This window comes from Nyctibius grandis, chromosome 10 (assembly GCF_013368605.1).
Source record: "Nyctibius grandis isolate bNycGra1 chromosome 10, bNycGra1.pri, whole genome shotgun sequence".
Classification (NCBI taxonomy): domain Eukaryota; kingdom Metazoa; phylum Chordata; class Aves; order Nyctibiiformes; family Nyctibiidae; genus Nyctibius; species Nyctibius grandis.
Window position 1 is genome coordinate 19,744,362 of NC_090667.1, and position 16,758 is coordinate 19,761,119.

The 16,758-nt window shown below is 40.0% G+C and overlaps 1 protein-coding gene across 1 annotated transcript in view; it reads left to right on the forward strand.

Annotated features, from left to right (window-relative positions):
- Positions 1 to 652: 652 nt before the first annotated feature.
- Positions 653 to 16,758, forward strand: part of CACNA1D (calcium voltage-gated channel subunit alpha1 D) — a 183,824-nt gene continuing 167,718 nt past the window's right edge. The window contains exons 1-3 of the mRNA XM_068409430.1: positions 653 to 689; positions 2,892 to 3,210; positions 5,696 to 5,801. Coding sequence (XP_068265531.1) covers positions 653 to 689; positions 2,892 to 3,210; positions 5,696 to 5,801 — 462 coding nt within the window. The remainder of the gene's footprint in view (positions 690 to 2,891; positions 3,211 to 5,695; positions 5,802 to 16,758) is intronic.

Genomic DNA, 16,758 nt, shown 5'->3' on the forward strand with positions numbered 1-16,758 from the left:
GGTGCCTGAGGGAGGGCTGAGGGACGGGTACCAGGTGAGGCGGTGTGTGGGGTGGGAGCGGCTGCGCGGCGGCGAAGGGGTTAAGGCGGCAGCAGAGGGGTTAAGGCGGCGGCAGCAGCAGCAGCTCTATTTGCGGCTGCGGAGCTCCAGGCGATTAGAGAGCGACTCCGCGCCCCCGCCCAGCCCGGCTGCGGGAGCGCGCAGCAGCAGGTGGCGGTGGCAGCAGCGAGGGAGTTAACCCTGTGGCGGCGGCAAGCAGGCAGCAGCAGGAGGGGGGCTGAGGCGGAGCAGGCAGCGGCAGCAGGAGGGGGATTGAGGAGCAGGCAGCAGGAGGAGGGGGGCTGAGGAGCAGGCAGCGCCGGCAGCAGCAGCCGGGTTGCTAGGGATGGAGAGATCCCGTGTCACCCGGATGTGAGTGTCATGTTGGCCCAAACTCTGAGGGATTTGGCAGCGGCGAAGCGGCGGCAGCAGCAGGAGGAGGAGCAGCAGCCCCTCGCGCGTCGCTAGTCACTACCATGGGGGTCGGGTAGCGGCGAGCGCAGGGGGCAGCGCACACCTGGCTCGGGGTGGGGTGAGGGGCGTCTCTGCCCTTTTTGTTTGGTTTTTTTTATTATTTTCATTTTCCTCTCACATACTGGAGAAAGTGAGAATAATGCACCAGCAGCAGCAGTCGGAGCAGCACCCCGAAGGTAAGAGCTGGAGAGCCCACCAAGGGCAGCGGCGTGCCCGCGGCTGAAGGGAGGGAGGGGGGAGCGGGGGAGGATTTATGAGGGATTAGGGAAGGGGTTGAGGATGCTGTAGGTTTGGAATGGGGAAGGGATGAGCGGCGGGTTCGAGGAGGGACCGGGAAGGGCAGGGAGTGAGGTGAAGGCGGGTTAAGGTGCTGCCCTCGGCGTGTGACCAGCATGGGAGCGGGTTTATGCGTGCTGTCTCTTGCCCCGAGGCCATTAACATCAGCTGGCCGCGCTGGGGGAGGACACAGCTTGGTCTACGTTTCCCTCTCGTTTGTGTAATTGTGGATAAACCTGCCCGGGGATGTGGCTTCCCGGGGGCTCCCCCGCGCCGGGGCGGGAGGGCAGCGAGGGGTTGGGGCAGGGCGGTGGGTGCGGTGTGCGCGGCCCCCTGCCCTGTCGGGGCGCACGGGGGCGAGACGCGGGGCTCCGCAGCGTTAATCCGCTCCGCCGACGGGCTCCGGCGCTGCCACATCCCCCACTGTTGTTTTTAAACGATTCTCCCCTCCTCGATTAGCAGTAAGTTGGTGTTTTTGCCCCTGACGAGGGACAGGGTCTCCCCTGGGGAACGCAGGCACCGGGTTTTGTTTCCCTTTCAAGTATTGATTGAAAAAGACGATGGGTAGATGGATGGATGGATGGGTGGGTGGTTTATTTGCACCGAGCCACGATTCATGGCATCCCAAAGGGCAGGCGGGAGGCGGGGGAGATGGCTGTGCCAGTGCTTTTTTATTTAAAAAAAAAAAAAAAAAGAAAAGGCGGGGTGGGGGAGCAGGGATGCTCTGGAAAAATGTTGAAGATCCAATTCCCACCGCTGCCCCCGGTGCCAGCCCGCCCCCGAGGCGGCACTGCCCGCCGTGCCACCCAGCTGTCGGTGCGCCGCCCGCTCGCCGCTGGCCAGCGCTCGCCGCGCTGGTGCCGGGACCCCGGCGGCAGCTCGGCCGCCTCCGTGGGCGACGCGCGCGGGCCCCGGCGTGACCCGCTCGCCCCCGCCGCCATCCCGGGGAGCCATCTTAGCGCTCCCGCGGCCCCCCGCCCCCGCCGCGCGCTGCCGCCCCTCACGCAGGCAGGGGCGCGAGCGGGGCGGCGGCGGGCGCCGGGCTCGCCTGCACCCACGCACGTTCACGGCTCTCGCGTCTTTCTGCTGTTTCCCCCCGTCTAGAAAGGAGGGGTGTGCTTCTTGTGTCTCTGTCTGACGAGCAGCGATCGCTGGGGAGCGGTTTTTCTCCTCTGCCTGAGTAGGTCCATTTCAGCCCGGCTGCCAGCCCCCATTCCCAGCACGTATATTGTGCCGTTCCTCCATTTTTTCCCCACCCAGGCGTCTTCAAGTTTTGAATTTCACTTAGGAGTCCCTCCTTCCTACAGGTGCGTGTAGGAGTAGACTCTGTTGCTGTAGTCAAAGAGCTCGCGAGGAAAGATCCTTGCAAGGAGGTGGCGTTTTGCCTTCTTTGCTGTCATCTGGATAAAGAGGACTTTGTTATTATTTGGAAGGTGCAGTTTATTTTGTAAATCTTTGTGAAAAAAAGCAAAAACAAACCCCATGCCTTTACAGTGGTTTGATGGTTGTAATTTCTAGTGTGAAAGATACCAGTGCTTTACGAACATGTTTATCAGCAGACGGTATTGGATTTTTCACTTACGGGAAGTCATCCATGTGTTTTCCTTTGAAAATGCAGATTAGGACAAGATTCCACTTGCTTACAGGACTTCTCCCCCCCTTCCCCCCAAGTGTTGGTTATTCTTAATTGAACAATGTGTAAGTGTAGTAAATACCTACTTTTTTGACCACAATGAAGTGAGAAAATAGTACGTGCTAAGGTGCTACAGTGAAGTTGATTTTAAGGAGTAGGATAAACATGGTAACAGAAAAGCTGCCTTCCAGTTAGGAAAAAGTATACTAAGTGGAAGAATCAAAACATAAAGTGCTTGTGTAGCACTTGTCTTGACGCTTGGATTAAACTTGAAGTTATAATACTGATTCCTGAGTGGTTTTTTGCTACTGTCAAATCACATATATATGCATACAGTTGTGCTCTGTAGTATATGTAATGGAAGAATCACATTGCCAAGAGGTCTTAAAATAATCTTTTTGTCAGAAATACTGTGACACATTTTAGCATAAAAAATCATAACCAAGTACTTTTTTCTTTTGTCCCACAGAGGTGAACTATGCAAGTAGCACCAGAATTCCTCTCCCTGGTGACGGACCAGCTATCCAGTCAAACAGTTCAGCACCATCCAAGCAAACTGTTCTATCTTGGCAAGCTGCAATTGATGCTGCTAGACAAGCAAAGGCTGCCCAAAATATGAGTACCACCACATCCCAGCCTGTAGGATCTCTATCCCAAAGAAAACGCCAGCAATATGCCAAGAGCAAAAAACAGGGTAATACGTCTAATAGTCGGCCACCCCGTGCCCTTTTCTGTTTATCCCTCAACAACCCAATACGAAGAGCCTGCATTAGTCTAGTAGAATGGAAGTATCCTTTGATGCAGTTTTGGTTTTACAACCTTGTTCCTTGTGTTTTCTGAATGTATCAAGGGATTGTTTTACAGCATCTCTTATAGCATCACAGCTAACACGTTAGTTCACTTGCACATGTGGGTGACTGTCATTACTGTTGATGGTAGTTAATTTTGCTTAAATTGTTGTTAAATGACATAGAATATCATTTTACTGAAGTAAGTAGCTCAAAGTCAGAGAAGAGCTCATAGCTGTTCCTTTTTTTCTTGGAGGAGATGGGGGAACATTTTCAGAACTTTAAAAAGTTACAAGCTTACATTATATTCCAGCAAATCTCTGTATTGCATTTGTTGCCATTCCAAATGAGGTTGAATGGATAGGAGTGCATCTAGCAGTGTTAACTGGGAGATGATCTAAGATGCCAAACCTGGATCTTCTGTGTTGCAATTTGGTGTATTGCCATTATGGCAAATGAGTCAGATGTAGAAATCTTTTTTAAAATGATTATTTTTCCAAGTACTAAAAATAGGGGAGACTTTTAGTTAAGCCAAGGACTCACTCTTAAGTACATACAAGTGTCTGAAATATATTAATCTTCTGAACTTTTACAATGTATGTCTACCATGAAACATATTTGGAAGCATGTACATCTGTAGATAGGAGATCAGATATACTGGCATGTATTCATGATGATTTATATGCTGGGAAAGATTGCTTTGTCTTTAGTTCAGTGGTTGTGATGTGGAAGTACGTGGATTTCTTTGGCAGAACGGATAGCATGTTGATTTGGTATATTGTTTAATTCTCAGGAAAAGGTTTGAAATAGAAAATAGTTTTGTTGAGGTATGAGGAGAAAACTGTTTGCCTGTTAGCCATGGCAACATCCCTGTAATGGGAAACAGCTGTTCAGGAGAGTAGATTGCTGAAGTAAAACTCATTTTGTTACTTTAAACAGAACAGCCAACCTGGCAATATGAAATCTTACTCATTTATAGGGCTTGTTTTTTTTCGATTCTTTGAAATTAATTCAATTGCAAATTGAAGATAGTGAAACAGATTCTTCTTTCATTTAAACTGGTAGAAGTCCAACTAATTTCAGTAAATTGGTGTCTCCTTGGCTAAGGTCAGTTAAATGAAATTACTATGGACCTAGAGTGGAATAACTCAGGGCAGAATTTGTCCCAGTAGCACTACATCATAAAACAAGGTTGTCAATCTTGTGGTGGTATCATCTGTTCATTTCAGACTGGAGAATGCTGTGTGTTAGATGTGTGGTGTAACTTTATTTTGTATACCACATAGCAGCTGTAGGTGTTGATAGACTTTGGGAACATAAACTCAGCCCTTGAGGTGACAAACTTTTTGTAGGCCAACAAACAAAATTTACCAGATCTTAAGGGTCATAGGGGATTTGTAGGAGGGTTTTTTTTTTTCATGAAAAATATTTTAAACTGACAAACTGTGCTTTTGAGTATATTCAATACTCTTCCTTTGAGTATATTGAGTACTCTTCCCTCAGTCTTTTATGGGACTCTTATGGACACATAAGGAAGTTGTGCATTGAATTGAGGAAAGGATGTGAAAAAACATAGCTAAAGCCCAAAATACTCCCTTTCCAAACTTCCACGAATAGGTTCATCTGCGTACCTCCATCTTTGTAGTTACAAGAAAACAGTGAAATACTCTGAGGGAAAGGCAAATTAATGATAAACTGAAGGATGAACTTCATAGGTGTGAATTTTAAGAAATATTTCTCTTTCTGGAAGACAAAAGGTATCTCCATGTTTCAACTGCTGTCATCTAGATATGGTATAAGAAGTATAGCTGCAGTTCATGCTATTGTCAGTGTGAAAGCCTGTAGCCTCTCAGTATGCATGGCTGCCAAGCCAGTAATGATACTCTATTCCCCAGTCTACTCACCTAAACTTTCATCTGTCCTGCCCAAAGCAAAATTCTTTGGGAGTCCAGCTGTCAGATATGGAAAGGGGCTCAGAATTTTCCTGCATCCGTTGTATAGCATTCCAGCTCTCATACAGGAGATCACTTGTGATTTGCTGGGAATCTTTCTCATATCCTACCATGAACTAGATCCCAAATGATTTTCCTCCTTTGGACAGATACATTTCTGTTAACATTAATGTGCCTTATGTGAGCATATGAGGACAGAACAGCTCAATAAGTATTCCTTACCTGCCATGATGACCCACGTATTGATTTAAGAGTGTATAATTATATTAATCTCTGGAAGTTAATATTAAGTGCTCTGTGGCAGGAGGAGTAATAGTTTGCTTTTTTGAAAAGAGGACGTTGAAAGATCATTGTGATGGAAAATACTATGGTATAGTGATATAACTAAAGGTGATGAAGTGTTTGTCACAGTTATCAGTCAAAAGATTGCCTTAAAAGTAAGACTTGTCTTACAAGTGTTGATGCTTGAAAGGAGAACTAGACTTTGTTTGTAGATACTCATAATTCCTGAATTCCTTAACAAGATTTTCCAGACCATTTGACATATTTATACTACTGTCTATTTTTGCCAATTGTGTGGCCTTAGCTGTTTACATCCCATTCCCAGAAGATGATTCTAATTCAACTAATCATAATTTGGTAAGTACTCTTCAGTTTTTATTTTATATGTTTGCTATCCTTTTAACTTGATGGTCATGATGAGATCCTAGTATTTGAGACTGTATTAAGTATAGATAACTTTAGTTAAAAAAAATAAAATTGGTATATAGTGATACTTTGAAATAAAATGTATATGGAATTGCTTTGTTTTTTTCAGTTTTAATATGTGCTCCTTTATGTCATGTGTTTAAAATAAGATTTTTCAGAAGTGAAATTCTTTGGAGGGGGATGTACATTAATATTATGCTGCATGTATGTGTATATTTGTGTAGTATAAAAACTTTAATTTAAATTTCTATTGCTTATGTTGATTAAACATATTTACTATCTGTTACTGTGTTTTTGACACTTGTTTCAGTCCTGAAGTTTTACTGCTTGTCCTAGTATACTTGTCTAGTTTCAATTTTTGATGGTGTTATTTAGCTGTATGTTTTACTAGATATTTTAGTTTTTAATGCGAAGATAGTGGGAAATTTTACATTAATACATTTTAAAGTGATAGGAACGTCAATGTGAATTTTAAAAGCAGTCACTGCTGGTATAGGTGATATAAGTGATCTTTCAAAAAGGGATGGTACTACAGTAAGTAGTGTGGAGAGATGTATTTCTTTGATTGAAAATAGCATGCTAGTGTTGTGCTTGAAAATATATCATGAAAACTAATTTTGTTTTAATTCTCTATTTTATTAAAACTTATGAAGGCTATCACACTCAAGGGTAATATTGAATTACATTGCAATAATTTCATTGTTTATACTACACACAATCTTGATACAGTGGAGTTCAGTGGTTCTGTGCACTCAATCTGCGTGTGACTTCTTTTTGGGGGGGAGGGGAGGTTTGTTCATGAAATAAAGAATTAGATACCAGTAAATAGGTAATTTTGGATTATTTTACATGGAAAATGTTGGTTGATGTGAGGCCTTCTATTTGTGAACATGTTTGTGTCATTTGTGGTATGTAAGCTTGTTTGTTTTCATAAAAGTAATTGTTCTGTGCATATGACCCACTATATATTTTTCGTTTATCTATATTAAGCTAATATGGACAATAAAAAATGCTAGTGAAAGGCAGAATAATTCAGGTCAATGTAAAGAATTATTTAGGCAGCTGTGTATCTAGCAACCAACAGTCTTTATCTTTCCTTTTTTTTTTTTTTTTCCCCTGAGAAATTCAGGGCACAAATCTCCATAGCTGTCAATCCACCAAGAGATCTGCTAGTAACTAATTTCATAAAGCATTACATGAAAAGGGTAAAGTAGTTACTTGTGTCAGAGGCTAATCATTTTGAAATAAATGTTTTTAACATTAGTTTTGTTAGGCTAATGTCTGGTATTTCTGACCTAGTTCTACAATGTGCTGGTATTTAGAAAGAAATGGACATTTTAATTCCTGATAGTTTTTCTTTTTTTTTTATTTAATGTGGCCAGGTTGGTCTAGGCAAAATTAAATTACATTATTTTAGTAAGAGATCTTTATCCATTCTAAGTAGAAAGGGTCTTGAACATCCCCAGTTTTATGTATATAAAGTTTACTTGGACATTGAAATTCTCTCAAATTCACATTTAAATTTACATCCTGTTTATACTGATGTTGAGTAATTCCACTAAGTTTGCTCAAAGAAGGGAATTTATCCTGATAATGTACTTGCAGGTGCTGGGACAGATTTAAGTCTGATAAGGGAACACACAGGCACATCCTGTGTACCTGATCTAATAAAACAAATAGTTCTGGAATGAGCAACATTGGCTTTTCTTATGACTAAGGTTCTACATCATGAAGTACACTAATCAGTGATCTGGGTTCATGTATCTTCCTCTGTTATTTCACTGACATTTTTCCTAGTGTAGACCCACTTCCTTTGTTGAACTCAGTGTGGATTCAAGTGTACTGTGAGGGAATATCACAGAAAAGCTGAGTTAGAAATCTTCAGGCTTGCTTGGGAACCTGCTCGAGCATGCATTTCCTGATGCTTGAAGTGTATACATAGATATATATATGAGAGAGAGGGCTGTCAGTTGTCTTATAGTAGAAGTATAGATTATTCTATTGAATAATGTTCAGATCTTTTGTGATACTGGTCTAAAAAACAGACCAAATCTTAAAAATCAGTATTAAATCTTATGAATAGGATTGGTAGGATTTTAGCCCCGTGCATATAGATACGTTTGTCTTCCATGAGCCCTACGCTGCCAATTTGATCTTGCTAGGAGACTGTACCCCACGCTGGCTTTAATTCAAATCCGGAAGTTGAGGAGAATAAGATAATCTCCTCTTTCCTTCCAGCCCAGGTGTCTGGTCCCATCAACCCCACAGTCTCTTCTCCCTGCATTCCTCTCTCTGGACACGGGCTTCTATTGACACTGTACAGATTGCAGCACTTGTATTGTTCAGTGATGTTTAGTGACTTGTGGGGAGAGACTGGAGTGAGGAACAGGAACGTGGTCTGCCTCCAGTGCTGTCACTTCATTATGTAAACCCCAAAAGTTCAGCTTTATAGATTTTAGTTTGCATATGGATATTATATATAGGGCTTGGTTCTTAGAAAGTAAATCAATGTTGCTTCATTGCATTGAATAGATTATTTGCTTTCCATCAGCTAGCTGAACTGTCTCACATTTTTTTTAATTTATAAACAGAAAAATATTTTTGCATGAGGATTTTTTGCGAATACAAAATACACATAATTTGTAATCAGCAATGGAAAGAGGAAGCAATAATACAAGAGGGCAAAAACCAGCGGAACACTGGTAAGTGGGAACTAGAAATGGAAACTTTTCCAGTTTTGGTTGGGCTCATGGCATATATGAGAAGTTGAGCAGTTGAAGTGCTCGTTCTTTCACTTCAGAAAGTCTGCAATGGCAACCTCGGTCTAGGCTGTACATGCAGAACAGGTATTCATTCCCCTTTGTGATGGGATGTTAGACAACAGCTTCTGTATGATGGAATTTCCAAGACTAGTAAGAGAAACCTGAGATACAATTTCTGAGTCTGTCTTCACCTGTGACTGAGCCAGTGACACACTGACCATATGTCAACGACCTAACCACTGGTTCAGCTGTGAGCGAGCCCTGTTCTTACTTTCTTATGGATGTTTCAACAGGTGGTGTCTAATCAACAGTCAGTTATATGTTGTAGTAGTAATGGCAAAAGAAATTTTAGCACAAACTAACCAAAAAAATAACAAACACATCAAGAAACAGGTAGATGTGTTTTAAGAGAAATAGTAAATCAAATGTATGCATATTTATGTATTTCTTAAAAATAAGATGTATCTTGGATATCTGTCATTCTTGAATCTGAGTCAATTTTTTCTCTTAAATATATTAAGATAGATGTCTGAGAAGGTTCTACACCCTTGTTTTTGGAACAGTAGACTGATATATAAAACTCACAGTGCAACTAAGTGTACGGATGGGACAGTTGTGTGTTTCTGTGGTGGTTGCCCATCTTTGCTGAGATCCAAGTTGTGATTATTGAGGTTTTTGTGATAGGGCCAGCAGTACTCCGAGATATGAGAGACTTATAACTTAAGGAAGCAAGAAATTCATTATATCACTGACTCTAAATTCAGTGTATGGTCATCACTGATATGGTAGGAGAGGAGTCCCTTTCACTACATGTTTTTTGTCTGTCTTACCATTTTCTGAGTAGACGAGCTTAGACTTCTGTTCTGCCTTTTTGCCGTTCTCTGAGAGTAGAGGGTGCACAACAGCTATTTTCTTGCACAGTGGTTTTGTGGTCACCCTTATTCTCTCTCCAGAATGTGTTAGTACTGCATGATACAAAGCAATGCATTTCAGACAAAGCAGAAGTACAGAGTCAAATTCAAACCGGACTGTGCTTAGTCCCATGTTGCCAGTGTTAGACCTGTGTTCTGTGGGAAAGTTTATCTAATCTTTTGTCTAAAACACCTTGACGTGTGTCTGGTGTGTGCTGGGAGAGGCAGGAGGAAGTCTTCCTCCTCCAGTCTTCTATGCTTTGACTGGAGCAGTTCTCTGATGTAGCTCTGTACTGCATAGAGTGCGATATAGACTAATGAACTTTAAAAACAGTTATTGAACTTGATCTTGAATTCTACTTCATAATTAGTCCCTAATCAGTTAACTTTCTTTCACAAGTGGGCCCAATTCTTCTGCAAGTAGATGTGTGAAACTACTATTGAACCAAAGAAGTGTTGTTTTTTTTTTTTTCTTTTACAGCAGAACAGGGCCAGTGTACTCTGGGATGAAATCCTCATAAGCTCACTACTTCATTCATATTTTAATGTAGCTTCTTTCATCTGCTTTCAGAAGTTTCAGGTGATCTGAACTTAACCATGCTTGATTCAGCTCTTCTTTTGGCAGTGTTTCTTGCCTGAGCTTGATAAGAAACAGTTTCTGGCAGGATGGGTTTCCTGTATATATCTATCTTCTGTTTCTGTCTTTTCCATTTTTGTACCCATCTGTGTTATGTTATTTCCCTTCGTGTCTTTTGTGTTTGTTAACTTCCCACTTGTTTCTTTCTTATTGTCTTTTGTATCTGCCCTCTGGCTTTCCTCTGTGTTTACTCTTCTGTTTGTCCTTTTCTGCAGCATCCTTTGCTCTATCTCACTCTCCCACCTCAGTTTTTCTTTCTTGGATCATCCTGCTGTGCCAGGTTCTGTTCTTATGTGCTTTGCATCCTACTGACTTTCCCATTGGTGTGACTAGCACTGGGCTGCTTTACAATGAGCAGGGAGACTGGCACAATACAAGTCTGGATTTTGACTGCAATTAAGACATTTTTGGTTATTCATTTTCTCTTCTTTTTTTTTTAAAAAATAAATAAATGTGAACAATAGCAAGGCATCCATACTGAGTCTCTGAAAACTAGACCCCTGAAGTTTGAGTTGAGTCTGCTTTGGGTGTACTGTATCTCTGTTTTCACTGGTGACACTGTTCTACTTGAGAAGACATTGACAGCCTGCCTGTGCATTTTAGGAGACTTTCTTGCATAAATTACAGCAAATTGGCAAGTGCAAAGCCATGTGCGTAAAGGGCTTGATCCTAATGCTCGAAGGGTTGGAACCTAATGGTAACTAAAGACTCTGTGCTCCTGTAGCAGGATTCTTCAGCCTTGTTTCTGACTACCTTTGTCAGTGGGGAGCCCTCGCAAAAGAGTGAGGTTCTGCATTAAAAGAAGGTCTCTCCAGCCTGTGCTTACAGAGCAGGTCAGGTGATGGTCCTGGACACCTCTTCTTTCTCCCAGGCAGTTGGGACTGGGAGAGCCATCTTGGGGGTCACTGCCACAGAAAGGTAACTGTTTGTGTCCTATCTTTCAGGCAAAGATTTCCTCTGTAAGTAGGTTTAGGTGTGTCTTTCAGTGCCTCCAGCAATAGGAAAGCCAATGTTGTCTCTGCACTGTTAGTTGTGCCTTCAGTCTAGGGCACAGCAGGAGAGTACTCGGAGAAGAACTGGTTGAACTCTTAGAGGTGTCAGGCTTACCCTTATCGCATTAGCAACCCCATGACTCATTCAGTTCTAAGGCCACATGGCTAATTAATCCATCTATTGAAAAGGTTTTTGGCTTTTACCTTGCACCCAGTTATCCTCTGTATGTAGCTTACCTGAAAATATTGTTGTAGAATGTTAGTAATTTTAACCACACTTAGAATTACTTATTAAAGATTTTGTTTGATTGCTAAATGTTCTATGATGTATTTTAGAAAGACTTTTACATGTATCTACTGTCTTTGCTGTGTTTACTTTTTAAGTTCAGGGATTTTTGAGGCCTGGGTGTCTCTCCCCTCGTTTAGAACATCTTCCAATCTAAACAAGTCTTCGTCACTGTGTTTCTGATATTTTTCTACTTTTGGATTCTTAGCTAATGCTCTCTTCTAATGTCTCTGCTAGCTGGCATAAAAGTCACTGAAGTAAACTTTTCAGGCAAGATGCAAGATAATTTGGACTCTACTGAAAATACTTCATTTTGCATACAGGAAAACACGATGGGAGACATAAATGTTTTGTGTTTAGCCAAGCACCTGACCACTGGTACTAAAGGCACTAGATTAATTCTTTGTAAGGGAAAATGTCATTAAATTTAATTTAAGGATTAAAAGTTATTGGATCTAATTGTAACTGATATACCACAGGAATTTTATGTTGCATATTGATTCAAGTCAGTGAAATGTATTTATAGCTCATGTATTTATGTTTATACGGAGAAAGTCAGTAGTTTAACTTTGAAACAGACAAATGGTAGGAGCTGTCCTTTTTCTTTTCATGCAGGCTCAAAAATGAAGAGGATTAAATTCTCTCCCCGTCACTTTTTGTGTTTATATGCATATGTAAATACTCAGAGGGATAGTTTTGATAATTTTTTTCTGCTATTTTTAATAGCAGAAAAATCAATAGCATTGATTACCCTGGCATCTGTTCTCATTCAAAAAAACATGAAGTAACTGTTTAACTACTGGAGCAGCCTGACTTATCTTTCTGAAAATTAATAGTAGAGCTGTTTGGTTATTGGATGAGACAGTAAGCATCAGTAAGTAACCTTTGCACAACTGCAAAAATTCCTTAATAGAGGACATTTCTGCAAGGGAATTATTAAAGAAATATTATAATGCTCTACTCAGCCCTATCTTCATGTTTCAATTTTTTATGTTACTGGCAGCCCAAAGCTTCCAGTAGTATGCATTAGCTAATTATTATGGGTTGCTTTGACTTTTATTAATGCAAATCATGGATCTAGAAAACTTTTTTCCTTTGTATTGTAATGCAAAATAAATGAAAATTCTGAGTTGGTGGTGTTTTACACCTGCTTTGTCCTGCAGCCAGTTCCTAGACTTATTCTGTCTGCTCTGCACTATACCAGCAGCATGAAATAGCTCTCAGATTTTTTTGGTAAACATAATTGCATGCGTCAAGTCCATCTTTAGTGGTGAATGAAACAAATTTTATTTCACACTCTGGCTTAGGAAAAGGGACATTCCTGAAAGAAAGATATGACTAAGATTACTGGCAATTTCTAACTGGTAGAAGGGTCACTTGGGTTTGTAGAAGTTTGGGAATAACATAGACTTGTCCTTGTTCTTTATTTTATTTTGTGTGCCCCAATGCAACTTAGGATCTAGCTATTTCAGTACGGATGAAAGGGGCTGTTTGGAGTGGAAGAGTATGAGAAGGTGGTCCACAACTTAGTTTTACAGCTTTCAGTTAATGACACTGCAAAAATAATTTCCTTTTTTTTTTTTTTTTTTTTTAATGCAGGAGATAGCTTCTCAGTTATCCAAACCAGAAGGCCTTACAAAAAGACATACTTCATCATTCTCATTTGAAAGGAAATGTTTTTTTCTGTGTTCAAAGTTGCAACTTGTTCCTGTGGTGAATTCCTACTAAGGGCTTGTATCTCCTTAAAGAGATTTGCTGGTATTACTGGCAAACTGCCTAGGGAGATACAGCATACAACAGAAAGAGTTCTTTTGCTATTATAGCCTGAAGTCGGTCTCCCAAACAGAATAGTGCTGCACTGGTAGAAGGCTGCTTCTTTTTCTGGTTTTATTGTGCTGTGAAGAGCAGTGATTCCCCACTCTTCCTTTCTTTTATTCCCTGCTTGATAAAGGTATGCTTACAAAACTTTGAAGTATAGTCTGGTCACAATAAAAGTAAATCTGTGTACTTCCAAATACACAGAATAATCTTATTAGCTACTATATCAGTTGAATGGTCAGTGCAAAAGTAGTTAGATTTGACATTAAAATTGTTGTAATTCAAATCTAAAGTGAGCATTTAAGATGAGTGGGAGAAGTTTGTACTTTTAATACAAACTATTGGAATAGGGTAAAAGTTGATTTTTAAATGCCCTGAAAAAAATGAACAAATGTAGGTTATAAAACCAGTTTACTGACTCTATGCAAACCATGTGAATTACTAATTTCCTCCAATATTGAGCATGTAAATTTAACAAAATACTAATCTACAGTTTTATTCCTTGACAATAGCTGCTATGTTAAAGGAAATCCTGAAAATTGTTTTTGAAGTTTTTACTCAAAAAATGAACACATAAAATTGAGACTCTTTACCTGTTGCCCTGCATCAGTGCCACAGCAAATGTAGGTTGCCATAAATATTACTTGGATTTGCTTTATAAAACTTGTTTTAAAACTCTAGGTTATGCAGAATATGGATGTTTACTTTCTTTTAAAAACAGATTTCATGTAAGAACCATATTATGCATTGAGAAGTTCTGGGTGCTTTTGAAAAGCCAGTCCCTGGGTACTTCAAAAGACTCATGTAGCTGTTAAATGTATTTTCTGATCTGGTGAGCTTTAATGACAAACTGTTTTCAGTGATGGTTAATTGAATGTATGATTTGATTTACCATTCATTTTGCAAGAATTCAGATTTGTTTATTCTGCTGTCATGCACCAAAACCTTTCTTTTGCTGGGCCATCTGGAAGGACAAGGCCATGAAGGAAGGTTAAATGAATATACAGTGATAGTGGGAGAATGTTAATTAGGATGGATTTACTTTTCAATGTTATTTTTTTGTTATTGTGTAATCCTCTGCAATAAAATTTGGAAATACAAATGGAAATAAAAATGGAAATACAATATCATCCCCCTTACCTCTTCAGAGGAGATTGAGAGCATGCCTTTAGTTCCTGCTTGTATAACATTCACTTAGTAGCACCGATTAGCAGTTTACTGTTGTTCGTGTTTTTTCATAGTCATTTTTATGATGAAAAGTGCTTTTAGAGTTCCATTCTTCTTGAAGAATGCGTTCATTAAACAGAGTGTGATTTTTCTCAGAAACCTAGGTGCTTGATTTCAGCATTTGAAACCAAACTCTAAATAAAAGATTTGAGATTTATGCTCAAAATTTAACTATGAAAATAATATTTTTCAATGAAATTAACACAGCTGACCAGGATACATCATTTGCCTGTTCAGTGTTAGTAGGGAGTATTATTCTAGGATGATACTGTAGTGAATGATAGTAATATAAAACTTTGAAATGATGGGCAGGTTGATTTGCATGGATTTATTTATATAGTTATGAACCAAGATTTTTTTTTTCCTCTTACTTAATGTTAAAGGATATTATGCAAGTATTTTCAGTTTTGTTGCACGGCTAAAAGTTAGGGCAGTGTCTGACTCCTCTGTTGCCGCTACATGATGGTTTTCAGTGGTCACAATTCATGAGGGTAGAGAGCTGCTTGAAAACTTGTAGAATTATACCTTTTGATAATGTCATTATTAAGGATCTGAGTCTTGCTATTTGTTACTGTGGTAAATCACATAATACAAGCTGTGATCAGTGTTGGTCAGTATAGCAGAAGGGATGATACTAGGCAAAACTTGCAGAAGATCAGAATTTTAGCTTCAAAATTTTTTTTTATTGCATATTTTCTAAGAAAGTAATATTTGATGTATCTTAATTGAGGAAAGTAGTTCAGCCCAAAGATTCATTTGGCCAATTACTTTACTTGTCCTCTTCTCATATGATACAAAACAGGTGGTATGTTGAATTTTATTACACTTGACAGCTTAAATATGTCGTACTGAACTACCAGGTTACACTCGAGTAAAATTTTGCAGAAGATCCAGCGGCACGAAGGAGCATACAGAGCCAGTTACATTTGCATGGCATGAAGGCTGAAAAGCTCTTTGCAATGTAAGAACATAAACATAAGAAATGTTAATTAATAAGGTTCAGTAGTTTAATAATTATACTTCTCTGGGTTGACTGACGGTGGCTGCAGCAGTGCAGCAGCCTCCAGCAAGATCACATCTTATGCCACTCAGCTAATCAGAAAAATGCAGTCCTTCCAAGGTACTGAGTAACAAGTACCCTGAAGCTGTATTATGTTTATCAGACATTTTGTTAGTGCAGTTTTCACTCTGATGGATTTATTGTGTTGCCATTACTTATTTTTTTCAAACACTCATCCAGAATCTTTTGAAACACATACCAATGATGTGTGGCATAAGTCAGTTATTTATTGTGATTGTATTATGATATTGTATTATGATATTTAAGTAATAATATGCTTATCTTCATGCCAGGAAGACTTAATAGTTCCAAGTTCAGGTAGCTTTTATTGTTCAATAATTTATTTCTTGCTATAGCAAAGGAAAAAGCTGAAAGAAAGCATCCTACCAAATTATGTAGATCTTGTACATTTATTAAAATAAGGTCTCAAAATCTCTTGACACCACTGACTTCAGGAAAACTAAATGAAAAAAATCAGTAATAAAAAGGAACAATGTTTAACCCAACTGTGCCTAAAAGTCTCACTGTATTAAATGATGCTTACTACAGTCTGTGCTCTGACTGCTAGAGCAAAGATGAATACTTCAAGGTACAAAGTCTCAGTGACTGGCCAGCATTAGTAGGGCAGTGCAGCTAGCTCTGTCTCCTGTTGAAGTGCCTCAGCTGCCATAATTCTCAAGGCATAGTATAGCACGGAAAGTTTCTCTATGTTCTGGTACCAAATGGAATGTTACTTAAAATTTTGCATTTTGTCTTAATTTGCATTTAATTGAAATTCCCTAAAACATGTTTTCAGCAGAGGCCATGTTATTTTACTGGCTAATGATTCAGTTTAATGTTTGCATTGTCATGAGTGTGTTGGCATAAGTCTGTCTTAAGGCCAGACGTGCCTGCCATCTGTATTTTTAATACAATAAGAAGACCTTACCCTGAACTCTGAAACTTGCTGGAGGCCTTGCAAGCTTAACACCCAGAGTTAATGTAGATTGAGCGTAGGTAGACTGAGCATGCACAGACCTAGTCTGTCAGCATAGGTTAGATTTGTGACTTTTTTTAAAGGATTGTCTCCTGTAGTAAAAGACTATCAGCTGCTTCTCACGTCTATGGTTTCCCTAAGCGCTGTATGGCTGAGAGCATTTATCAATGTCGTTGCAAAGTATATGGGCCACAAGTTGTGATGTAGCTAATGTCGTTC